This window comes from Atractosteus spatula, chromosome 5 (genome assembly GCF_055471065.1).
Source record: "Atractosteus spatula isolate fAtrSpa1 chromosome 5, fAtrSpa1.hap1, whole genome shotgun sequence".
NCBI lineage: Eukaryota > Metazoa > Chordata > Actinopteri > Semionotiformes > Lepisosteidae > Atractosteus > Atractosteus spatula.
Window position 1 is genome coordinate 61045724 of NC_142710.1, and position 13142 is coordinate 61058865.

At 36.5% G+C, this 13142-nt stretch overlaps 1 protein-coding gene across 1 annotated transcript; it reads right to left on the bottom strand.

Annotated features, from left to right (window-relative positions):
* Positions 1-8228: 8228 nt before the first annotated feature.
* rpl29 (ribosomal protein L29) lies at positions 8229-10567 on the bottom strand. Its single transcript, XM_088915666.1, has 4 exons — positions 10497-10567; positions 9937-9985; positions 9793-9857; positions 8229-8437 (listed from the first exon to the last, which is right to left on the bottom strand). Exons 2-4 carry the CDS (start codon positions 9971-9973, stop codon positions 8342-8344), a joined length of 198 nt encoding a protein of 65 aa, XP_088771792.1. The 5' UTR covers positions 9974-9985; positions 10497-10567; the 3' UTR covers positions 8229-8341.
* Positions 10568-13142: the final 2575 nt, after the last annotated feature.

Sequence of the window (13142 nt, forward strand, 5' to 3'; positions counted from 1 at the left end):
CAATATCTAGAAAATAAAATGCTTGGAGGTATAGATTACAGCCTTAAAAACTGAGCTTAAAAAGTCCAACACTGGTGTAGTCTTTTTCACTCAAAACAAATAAGATGCAATTAGGAAAACTTCAGGAGGAAAAGGATTTGTAATATAATGTAGTGATTTAAAGCTGCTTTTGAAAAATATATATTTTCCTTTTTCCAGAGCTCCAGCAAATTTACCTGTGTGTGAAATCAGTATGAAACTGCAGTAAGATTCCAAAAACGAATCCTGTTTTCTTCCCGTGACACCAATGAAAGTTAAAAGCATGCTTAAAGCAGTATGAATTGGATTATTTAGAAAGCAACATGCCTCTAACAATGAGTACATGAGTCTAATTGAGAGAAGTAAAAAATAGCTTTTTCCCTCTAGCTTTTGTAATTTAGATATCAGCCACTTCTAACCAGCAAACAAATCTTTCCCTGCCTTTTTGATGGTCTCAAATCACACCACACTGAGATGTTAAGATTCTTCCTGACAACAATTCATCTCTCTAACTTTCTCTTCATCCAAGGAATTCCTTCTCCAGCCTCATTAGCAAGTCTGAATGCTTAGTGCAGTTGTTAAACAAATGTCAGCTATTAATAGACCAGGTGATAATAACCTAACATAACCTACAGGGCTGGAACTCATATACTGCAATGTTCTGCAATATGGAAGTGCATATTAATATATACAATAACTATGGATATTTTAAACTCCAGTTTTCCTCCAACTTCTTTGACATTATAGCTATTGAAAGAGGTTTTCTTCTATTGGCTAACACTTTTTTAACCACATGCCCACACAGTTATATAATGAATTAGGTAGGTCTCTCTGTGTTTTAGCCACAACAACTCATCAATGCAGACACAATCCTGGTTTCCATGGCATTAAGAGATCAGAGAGGACAAGACTACCTCCTGGATGGATGGGAAGCCAGTCCAATGCAGAGCCTACCCCACCAGTCCCCATTCTTGCAGCTGGATGGTCTGGAGAAATTGGGCTGAACCTGTTCATTCAAGGTAAAACAGCCAGTGTCTTGAACCCAAAACCCACCACACTACGCAATACTGCTACCTAGCAAATGGATTAGGATAGAAGAATACACATCTCAACAGACAACTGAATGCATCTTTAAATGTGTTAACATTTGTTTGCGCACAGGGGCTTTTCACAGTCCAGTGACAATTCTTTTGTCAGCTTAAATAGCAGTTCTTTAGAATTATGTGCAGTATATGAAGTTTTCACGAAGTTAATATGAAGACATGACATTTTGATAAAAAAGCATCAATCCAATTTCAGAAAGCCACATATTCAGAGTTAAATATTCAGGAAAGGGAACGAAGAAATTGATTTTTCAATTGCAGCTCAGGTGTGATGGTTTGTCTCCCCCTGCAGGGCTGCTGGCACTGTGGTCTGTAGCTGTGTGTGCTGTGCAGAGGTATCTGGTGGTATGCTGACCTTTTAAAGCCCTCAGTTTTGGGAAGCAGCATGCAGGATCTGCACTCCTGATCATTTGGCTACAGTCACTGGGATGGTCTCTTCTTCCTTTGCTGGGTTGGAGAGCATACAAACTGGATGGCAGCAGCTGGAGTTGTGCCCCCATCTGGCACAGGCAAGACTTTAAGAGCCGTTGCTATCTCTTGTCAGTCTTCGCCAGCTGCTTTATCACCCCCTTCTTTCACCTCACACTGTCTTACAGCACTTTACAACATGGAAAGACAATGTCCTGCACGCAACTAAGCCCTGACCTCTGCAATCACAAAGAGAATCAAACCTTCTGAATTTTTTTCTCTCTTTCAGGAACTTGCCATCATTAAGTTTGCATGATTTCTGTTTGGTAAAGTAGAATGTGAAATGATGTATAAGCTATATTGGGGAGATAGATATATTTCCCCAAATATATATAGGGGATATATATACTGTATACAGGAATATTAGCGGAGATGCAAAAAGGTAATGCTACAGAAACATGATTACAAGTTATCTTGAGATGTTATCTTATCAGGGATAAAGACAAACTATTCCTTCTCCACCAATAAGATAAGATCACTTAATCAGCCATATATAATTTCTTGTATTAGGAATTTGTCTTTTTCACATACCCCAACTTGCTCTCCATGAGACACACAGACAGGAAGAGAAGCTTGGGGTCAGAGCACAGGGTCAGCCATTTATATGGCGGCCCCAGAGCAGTTGGGGTTAAGGGCCTTGCTCAGGGACCCGCCAGAGTAGGATTCCTCTGCCAGCCGTGGGATATGAACTGGCAACCTTCCAGCCACAGCCTTAGCCACAGAGCCAATTCTCTGCCTCCATCATATTTACTTTTTTTCAATAGAAGACTGACAAAAGTAAATATGATGGAGGGAAAGGGTTGCACCAAAAAAGGATGGAGCTTTTTTTCTAGGTTTGGAGATGCAAGCTATCTGGACTGCAATACAAAAACTAGACAAACAAATTCCAGTCTTTATCAGTTGGGAATGTAAATCCATTATTGCTCCTCCCCAGTGCCTCATTCTATCACCGAATGAGTTGGAAAGACAGAGCTATATTTAGACTAATTAAACTGAAGGATTGCTAAAGACGATCAAAGTTATGGGTCTTCGACAAGGGAGCCGCTGGTCTGAAGCAATCAGCAAAGTTTCAGAAGCTCTGTGACAGCTGCTCTTGTGTCCCTGAAAACTCTCGAGCAATTAACATATTTGATGCCAGACTCTTGTTCTCCAGTCCAGTTCAAAACGATAAAAAACAACCTTTAGGAGAAAGGAAACAAAGGCTTTCTTTGAAAACTCTCCATCATTCAGTGTGGCTAACACACCACTGAGAAATTACTGACCAGAGCCGACACATAATGCACAGTTTCAAAAAAACGCCAAAAGCATGATAAGCCAATAACTAAAAGCTCATAACAATACAGGATGTACTGTAACTAGGCATGCTGAAATTCAGCACTTATAGGGTAGTAACAATACAGTACCAAATAGGACAGAGGAAGTGAAACATTTTCTATAGATTACATAACTAAAGACAAGGATGATAAAAACACATCAAATCTGTGGTAAATACATTCAATTCCTCTATCACATTTCAAATTCAATTTAGCTATATGCCTCTAGAGATTCTATCAGCAAAGCAATTTAGGATGTGGCATTTCTCTATTTCAAGCACACTATTTAAAATTAACAGTACAAAGGTATTTTGTCTTATAAACTTTTATCACTCTTCTGTTAATTTATTTGAAGAGCTAAAGGAATGTGATAACATCTAACACATTAAAAAAAAACCTTAGAGGCAAAGACAACATTCCTATTAATGAATTTGTTTCAGCACAATGTAAATGATTACACATTAAAGGTGCTGCCAGCGATTGAACTGTCCCTGGCAAAGCACAGCAATTAAACATCATTGCACTGAGCGTGTGGGCATTTGTAGCCTGTCGTATGTATACTCCATAAGATACAACCTATGCTTGGACAGGAGTGTGCAACTCCTGTCCAATTTACTGTAAAATATTTGGAGGTAAGGATTTCCCTTTCATTTGTCATATAAAAAAAGAATGTGATGAAGTCAGAATGGGATTGCAGCTGCCAGGACATGTAGCTCAGACTGCACACAGTGGAAAGTTGCCTTATAACAACATACTAAACTAATCCCCCCATTCTCCCACCGGATTTAAAACAAGAGACCAATCTGTCTGGTGGTTCAGTATGTGCACCAGCAGTAAGTCCCCGATATGGCTGTTGCCGTTGGAGTTGTTCGGACCAAAGATTAAAAAGGTGGAGGTTAGTTTGTTGATTTTTAGATATCCACGTTCACAAACAGCATCACAAGTAATTGTGTATCAGTTTTGACTTACAGTATCTGCAGCTGGATCTCAATTCTCTAGAAACCTAAACCCTCTGCAGTACAAGATATTGTACAGTATGCACTGAGTTTGAATTCAGTAGTATGTTAGTGTTCAGATTTAACTGATAATAAATAATAAATGTAATAGGCTAAGAAGTATGGGTTTTCAATTGATAAACCTTCTTGTTTGTTTTTAATACAGTTTTAAAATAACAGTAAAATAACTAAACAATGCTGTTTGTTGTCAAAGCTGGCAAAGCCTCTTAAAATATATTTTAATAGAACAAGCAGTGAATAAATATTTTTAATGCAACAGCAGAGTAAAACAACTCCAACATGTGCCTCTGACCATTTCATGACTCTCAAAAAAACCTTTAAAAATGTTACTTCTCTCCTCATCTTTTCAACAGGTCAGTAGAGCAGGTCTGATGAACACTGACTCCACATAGAGAACTTAGTCCCAAGTCCCAAGTCCCAAGTGTAGTGGTTTTGGTCCTTGCTTTGCTTATCAGTCAGATGTGGTATGCTGTGTTTGCCTTAACAGTAATGCTGACACCTCTGACTCAAATTCATTCCAAGATTCAGAGCTTTCCCATAACGCTATATGACAAAAACTGGAGCAATCTATAATCCATCATAATAATCTGTGTTAATAAACAGGCCTATAGCAAAAGCAGAGGCAGCAGAACCTGTGTTAAAAGGTATAATCACAGATGTTATATATGTTATGCCTTTTACTTTTTCACACCAGTTAGAAGTTATGTGATGCAACAACATCCCTCATGCTTCAAAATTGCTATTTGCAGTACATGTATTCAATTCATGTGTAGATGTTTAAAATAATCCACTCCGTGCTGCTGTGAGAAATTATTATGCAGCAAGTGCCAGAATACATTCTGCATTTCTGCTCATGCAGGATGAAATGAAAATGTATTAACTTAACACACAACTGGAAAAGACCTCACTGATCACTTTAAGTGATCTCTTTTAAAGTCTAGCATTTTTACCAACTTTAAAAGACAACAGTAGCATAGACAGATGAATGAGAAATGTAGAAAAACAAGATTGAAGACACCCCTTCTTAATTTTGCGAATTTTGCAACAGACATTAATCTTAGCTTTTCTTACAGCCTTTTGCAGTACCATTCTTAATCTGTGTATTCTCTTTAAATTACGTTAGAGACGTGCTGCAATAAAGTTGTTAACTTTTGCGCACCCTTAAGCTCAGTGCTTAATGGGAAAAAAAGTCTGAATTCTGACCAACTTATATTCTACATTATTAATCTTGAATTAGTGTAGAAGAACCAGAATAGAAGGAAAATAAATTTTCTTTATGCAGTTATTAGCAGACATGTATCCATCCATTTCTAACAGTTTTATCCAATACAGGGTCACGAGGGAGTTGGAAGCTATCCCAGGAAGCAACGGGTGCAAGGCAGGATACACCCTGGGTGGGGAGGGGACGCCAGTCTTTTGCAGAGTGCACAAGGACACAGCCACAGACACATACTCATGCCAGCACCGTAGCATCAAATCTCATGACCTCTGTACACCTTCAGATCAGTCTGGTTTCTACATTATGGTCAGTGTTGTATTATGCTCATTTGGTTCTTTGATAACAGTGTTTGATTATTTTGGACTCCACCATAGGAAATAACTCAAGAGATTCTTCTTTTGAAAAAGACTGCTACCTTCTACAGCTTATTTCACTTCACTGAGAGGCTCAAAAAAGTAAAAAGGTCACTGCACATTTCTAAACTTCTTTTTTTAATATAACTTATACATTCACAAAAAACAATGCTTCCGTGCTTTTGAATGGTTGAAGCTCTTGGCATTTAGAAAAAGAAATGGCTGGTATGTTATCATTGTAAAGATAAACACTATTAGTATTAAAAAGGGCCATATAGGTATTCCTTTGCATAATCACATTTGATCAGCTGAATTTCTGTCAAACAAGGTCATTCATGTCTACTTTCACAACCCTTAAGTATGTGTTGCACGCTAGGCACTGCCTTTAAAATATATACCTGAGATTATTCATCAGCCAGTTTCTTCTGTCTTCCCGAAGAACATTTCTTTGAAGCTGTTTCTTGTGGCATTATACTCGACTCTCAACAAGCAACCCAGATGTGCTGAATATCTCTAATAAAGATCACAGATGTAGAGTTTTAAAATAAGCAACAACCTGCAATATACATACTAGTAGTGCTCTCTGAAAGACCGTAGGAATGCTCAGCTGAAGATTGCAAGGACTTCTGTGTCTAGTCAGTAAATACAAGATGATAGTAAGTGTTCTTGCACTACTGAAAAACTAAGCAACACCTAAAGACCCACTATAGTTTTAGGTCTGAAAGATGACTTGCAGATAAATGCTTGCAAATAGCAGGTTTAACTGTTTTTAGAAAAGAAAGCAGAAACCATCAGCACAATAATAGGAAAACCAACAAAATCTCAAAGCTAGAGAACAAGACATTCTAAATACTACGCTTACTGCATAGTACTTTTAGGCCAAAACTGTTTGAGGTTATCAGTCCTGTTTCACAGCCTCAAAGTCTAGATCAAGTTACCCAATGTATTGTGTGATGAGCTATTTCTGTCTGCACAATGTAGTTACCATGTTTAGAAATGTTTGATTTGTGAAGACAGAGAAGGCTTCCAGTCATACTACAAAATACCAAACAGTAGTTTCCAAAATGTTTTACGAGGGTTCTAGTTATTTAAAATGCTGCTAGTGAAGAATGACACCTGATATTTAAATGTATTTGAAGTATTTGAGTGCTTAGGCATATAAAGATTTGGCTTAACCACCATGGCTGAGGGCCAAGAACCCCCACACAGAGTGAGGAGTAAACTAAGGGGCAGCTGTGAAGCACAAGATGTGGTAGAGAAGGGCTGCATTCAACTAATACAAAGACTAACATTTGGTATTGATAGTTTTTTTTAGGAAATGTTGTCAGGAATAGTTCTGCGTTAGGGTGGCTGAGGTTAAAGGGCACCTTGATGCCGTCATCCCTACTGCACTTTCGTTGTAAGCTCCATTAAAATATGCAATGGAGAACATCCCCATCATGGTAATGCTATCATACTTCAATTTTGTATCACCATTTGACAATCTCATTGTAGAGGCAGATAACCATTTGGATTCAAAGCTGAAAGAGAAATAAAAAGGAGGGCAAGGAGACTCCAAACTATTTTTACTTCAGCATCAGGCACTACTAAAGAATGAGGTTTTAAAATAATATTTTGTATTGGAGGAACATGGGCACTGTTCAAATACCACAAATTAAAAACTAAGATTATGGATACATGCATTCGTGCACATAAAAATCCTCGTCTTTAAACAGATTTCACTTTGTATCTAAAGCTATCGGCACAAATGTATCCCTAAGATAACTGTTATAATAATAGAACTACTATTATGATTATTAGTTTGATTAGCCCTTTCCATTTCACTTTCCCAAAGAGACTGTAATCACCCAGCCTCTGTTAATCACTCTTAAAACCTTTTGAGTAGAATAAATGTCATCAAGGGATTACCCATCAATAAAAATACAGAAGCATAATATTCTTATATCTTCAATCAAAGATTTGATGTAAAATCAAAGATACCACTCATTGGCAAGAATTAATTTAGAAACAACAGAAATCCTGTCTCATTGCAACTGATATTTTTAGATGGCTCAGCTGCAGGTCTAGATCTGTTCTCATGTCACTTTAATGTTAAGGATTAAAATTACCTTTTGAGGACAACTCTAACAGGAACTGAACTTTTCAGTACGCATATCCAACAATTTTCTTGTATCTGACCTTGAACTCAGCAGATATCAGGAGCTAAGCAATATTGTCTTAACTCCACTTTGGGCTCACACTTTAGGCCCACCTAAAGCTCCCTCTTAATTCAAATGGCAAAGCAATTCTTCACTTTTCCACCTGATCTGCAGTATAATGTGCAACTGTTGCATAATGGCTACTGTATGTTACTCGAGTGGTGCTGCACTTCAGTAATGGATTAAGTGGGTCCACTCCTACACTTAAAACACTTTGGGATCCTTTGGAATAAAAAAAGCACTATATAAATGTAATTATAAAAACCACTTGCTTATCCCACATTCTACGTAGCCATAGAAACTGTTATCAAGATGTTTTTAGTAGTACCACACAATTTTAAAACGGTCTCAACCTTTTCAAATATTTGCAGTAATTAAGTTCATGGAACAAGATGCATTCATGTTGTTAACCAATTGCCTTTTGATTCAGTTAAAATTAATTATCAACTTTCCTATCAATACTGCAACTGCTGTCCCAATCTACACCCTCATCTAGCTAAAGATGAATAGCCTTTTTTAAAAATGAAAGAAAGTGAACTGTTCCTTTCAACTGCCCATGGTTTTATTCAGGTACAAAAGGTGTCTCAGGTGATTGAAACAGTCCGAAAGGAAAAGTCTGACAAGAAGGTGGATCCTTGTGACACTCCTGCCACTTATTTTGCACTCTGTTTGGCTGCCATGGCTTTCTTCAGTCCTTTCTTGTTGTGCTTCTTAGCAAACCGCATGTTCCTCAAGAATTTTGGATCAACCTGCAAAAGCAAATTACTTTAAAATGTGCCCAACTGTAAAGATGTCATCAGCATGATCAGTTTCATATGTTAAGCTTTCCTTACAATATTAGAAGTAATTTTTAACTGAGAAAGTAAGCAGTGTCATAAATGATCAAACTAAGCTTATATATTCTGATTTCTGTACACTTGGTAACCTGGCAATACTACCTTTTCCTACAGATCACCAAGCATGTCAAGTCATGCATTTCAGGCAGCATGTTGAGGACACTTTCACTTTGACTAACTTAAATTTAGATTTAACAAGGGATATAAACCAACATTCTGGTAAGACACCAAGAGGAGCTGAACAAAGAACAAAGAAATATGTAAAGTCACTGTTTTTCTGATCAGGTATCAACATTTTCTACAACTGCTTTATTACAAGAATCTTTAGATTGTAACCCATTTGCAGACATCTTGTGCTATAATGATAAGCAAAACCCAAATTTTTGACAGCTACATTTTAGAGAGCATATATTTCTGATGCAGTGTCTTAGACAATATACTGCCAAAGACTGAACACCAGTGATGACCTAACTTTCTATGAAGTTCATTTTTAATGTGCCTTTTTGTTAATCACCACTTCTTCATATAATTAAATCTGTTCAGTTACTATATGTCATTTGCATACATAATCTGATGAGAGTTTATTACATTAACAACTTATTTCATCCAATAAAGGAACATTTATCCTAAAATAAGTACCTTAGTCATTCTTTATTATAGGAAGTGTAACTTAAGCAATATGTCTACTATCTATTAAACTTATTTGGAGCAGACTAAAATACTACATATGATCCAGATGGGAGCCCAACTGAAAACATTGTACAGAATTGATGTCACAACTGAAGATGACAGCAGAATGAACAATGGCTTATTGACGTGAAAGAAATGGGAACTTCCCCCTTGTTTTAAAACCATCATGCATACAACAGTTAAACAACTTCCTAGACTACTTAAAGGTGCGGATATTCAAAAGGCTTTCTATTATAAGTGACTGAACTCAACTGAACACGAACAATGTATGCTTGGAAGGCCAACTGTATCACATTTACTGATGTGCAATTCTTGAGCTACATTCCTAAATTCCCACATTTATTATAGAAATAATGTTATTCTTTTAACGACCATATGCTCAAGCACAGCAGCTCTTGGTTTAGAGTGCAATATTTAAACGTGATTATTTTTTGTCAAATCACTTACATTAGCGGGGAACATAAAAAATATTATCGCACAATTAAACTGCACACAAAATAAGCCAAACAGATAACAAGACCTACTCACTACATCGAGAACGACTATTTAAGGCCACAAAGCAACAACACAACACTTACCCCCTTCAGGGACTCGTATCTGTCGGATCTGGGCTTTTTAATGCCATTTCGATGCCACTTACGGGCTGGAAAAAGAAAAAAAACAGTAAGTATGGAATCGAGTGTGAATAAACGGGCACATAAGTAGCATTATTTTATACTTACACTGGTTGTGGGTGGTGTGGTTCTTGGACTTGGCCATTTTAAAGCTTTGCTAAAACGAGAGAAAACAAGGTTCAGCATTCACATCCGAAGCTACTTGCACACAGTTGTGGTAGAAAATGTATTTACAGGAAAAAACGAGCTGAACATAACTATTTAGATGCGTAAACAATTCCCAGAACTTAAGCAACGTTATACACTAATTGTGCGTTTTATATAAGTATGGACTTCATTGTGTGACGTTCCAGCAAACTAACTGAAAAGTTCTTTCCACCCAAGGTTTCCGAATATAATATTAATTATATTCCCAGTTCTTCGGTATGTAAAAAACAAAACAACGTCTGTGTACCCTACGTAAGTGTTATGGAACGAAATCGGAAAGTGGCCTTGTGATTTTAAAATGAATGTAAGCAATGAACGTTGTACTTATGTTTCAATTCATAGTATAATCCACCCGTTATGCGTTACTTAGTATTAATGAGCCCTTATATTTTAAGTTTCACGATTCACATTTAAGGATTGTTTAAGATGAAAGATATCCCTTAAAGGAGCAAATTCACTACCTTGCAACCGAATTAGATCACAACCGGAAGAGAAAGGAAAGTCGCAAAGCACCATGGTAATTAGTAGCGAAAATAGCAGTGCTTCCTGTAGTGTCACATAAAATGACTACTGGAAACACTGGAAATACGGAAATGGGTTCCGCATATATATATATACAGTATATATGCTGTGGTCCTCCGTATTATACGGTTGCACATTAACTAGAGTGATCTTTTTATAGAAAATGTCAAATGTACAATTACAGGCAGACTTTTTGTTTGTTTTATAATTTATTTTTTCAAATAACATAGTTCTTATGTGTGTCTTATGTGAAACTGAAAGTAACATAAGTTCATCAAAAGATTTGAAATCTACTTTCAGCTGGTTTTAGCATATCACCCTGCAATTCACATCTGACAGCCTACTGAAGCTCAGCAGGTGTGAGCCTGGTCAGTACCTGGATGGGAGACCTCCTGGGAAAGCACAGGTTTCTGCTGGAAGAGGTGTTAGTGGGGCCAGTAAGGGGGAGTGTACTCTGGTGTCCTGGCTTAATTTCCTATTGGCCTTTACCTATCATGGCCTCCTAATTATCCCCATCTATGAACTGGCTTCATCACTCTGTTCGCCTCCCCACTGATAGTTGATGTGTGGGCAGTGTACTGTCGCACTCTGGTTGCTGTCACATCATCTAGGTGAGGAGGGGAGTCCCCATTACCTGTAAAGCGCTTTGAGTGGAGTATCCAGAAAAGCGCTATATAAGTGTAAGCAATTATAATGATTAATTATTGATACGGTCTCTCAATAAAAATCAAATTTAAAAAGCATACAACGTTTCGTAAATAAAATTTCATATTCAGATATGAAATGTAGTTAAAAATCTCTTTGAAGTATAGCAAATTGCTGGAACGGGCACTAAAATATGAATCTAGATGATGGTTGGTAAAAGAAAGAATCAGATTGAACGTAATTTTTACATTGGATGACAGTGGATCCATCCAAATCCAGCAGGTGGCAGTATAAGACAGTGGTTTTATAAAATCAACGCGAGCCACAGAGAAGCAACGATTTTATGTTTCACTAGTTCACTTCTTACAGGAATTAATCAAGTATTTTAAAATATTGAAATATACACATTTCAAGTAAAGGTTTAATGTCATTATACTCAGTTGCATTCGATTGATTTATGATTCTTGCTGAAACGAAATTGAGATTGTTGGTGCTTTCCGTAAAAAGAAGTTGTCTTAACAAGAGTTTGAGCAAAACAAGTTCAAGAAAAAAAATATCTGGAGCTGGTTAAATTAATTGGTCTCATTTTTTTCATTTTGGTATTATCAGAAATCTTTATACCACTATAATGGTACTTCATCTGCACTTAAAAAATGAGTGCTTGCATCACCACATCAATAAAAAAACATTCAAACACCGTTAACATTTTGTTTTCAAGATAAAAAATATCTGAGTTCTAGTCAGCAGTCAGTTGATATTTTACCATTAAAGTAATCAAATCTCACCAACATAGAGTGATTTCTAGTCTACTGGGCATTAGAGAGTGGGTTTCAGATTACAACATAAAGTAATCATTTTATTCTACTTCTACTCAAAAGAAAAATGTAAGGGAAATATTTCATGTAGTCTCAACAAAGGCATAAACCTCAATACCTCAGCATCAAAGGTTAAGAATACTACCTCGCCATATTTAATATAAATTATTTATAACAAGCTTAGAAACTAGACAAACACTGCTTCTGTACAAAATGCACATTGCGTAAAAATATTTAAATGTAAAAAAGAAATAACTGACAATGTATTTTTATTTTGCTTTTTATTTTTTAAGTAAAATAGATCTTGAACGCTGTGAGGTTGGCCTATTGTGAGTTGTTTTTTTTTTTCAGAGAGAAAAGTACTTGAAATTGTTTTCTGTCAGATATGATAACACAAGGAGGTGATGTGAACAAAAAACAGACTGCTGTTGACAGCCTGCAGTCTTTTTATCCGCAACAACATCACAGGGAGATGAAAAGAACATGAGCTGGATTATACAATGTCAATGAAGTCAAAGAGCTGTTTTTTACTGCGCAGGTTAAATTGAACTTTTTTAATTAAATGATTTTTTTTTATTTCAGCAGGTACCTTAAACTAAATCAGGACATTTTCCTGAGTAATACGTGGTTTGCCAAATGTTTCCCATTACAACAAGAACACTATACCGGAAAAATATTTAACTTACTGTAAGTTTATCACTAAGAAATACATTGAAAATATTACTACAATAACTTTGCTGTGATTAAAAAAAACGAATACATGCAGATCTATACAGATTTACAAATTGTTATAATCTTTTACTTCTTTAAATATCTGTTAATGATACAATACTATCTAGAATGATATTTTATTTTGTTGAAGTCCTGAGGTATTGCAATATCCTCAAAACAAATATATCAATGAACATTTTTGCCCTAAAATCTCAATACATTGTATCAATACAGCGCATATGATGCGGAGCACCATTTGTACAACAATGACACAATCTGGAAGACTACAGGCCTCCATGTGTACTGTTTCTGCTTGTCTCCTCGGGCAGTTCTGTTGTGGTGATGCTTTGCTGGAGCTGAAGTAATATGGCAGCACCCTTCATTTAGACATATCCTTTACCAAAGAGGCAGGAT

Excerpts from the sequence above, each read along its gene's own strand:
- rpl29 (XM_088915666.1), bottom strand. The coding sequence starts at position 9,973 with ATGGCCAAGTCCAAGAACCACACCACCCACAACCAGT. Across the intron at positions 9,858-9,936 it reads CCACACCACCCACAACCAGT|CCCGTAAGTGGCATCGAAAT; the intron begins GTAAGTATAAAA and ends TTCTTTTTCCAG. Across the intron at positions 8,438-9,792 it reads GATACGAGTCCCTGAAGGGG|GTTGATCCAAAATTCTTGAG; the intron begins GTAAGTGTTGTG and ends TTGCTTTTGCAG.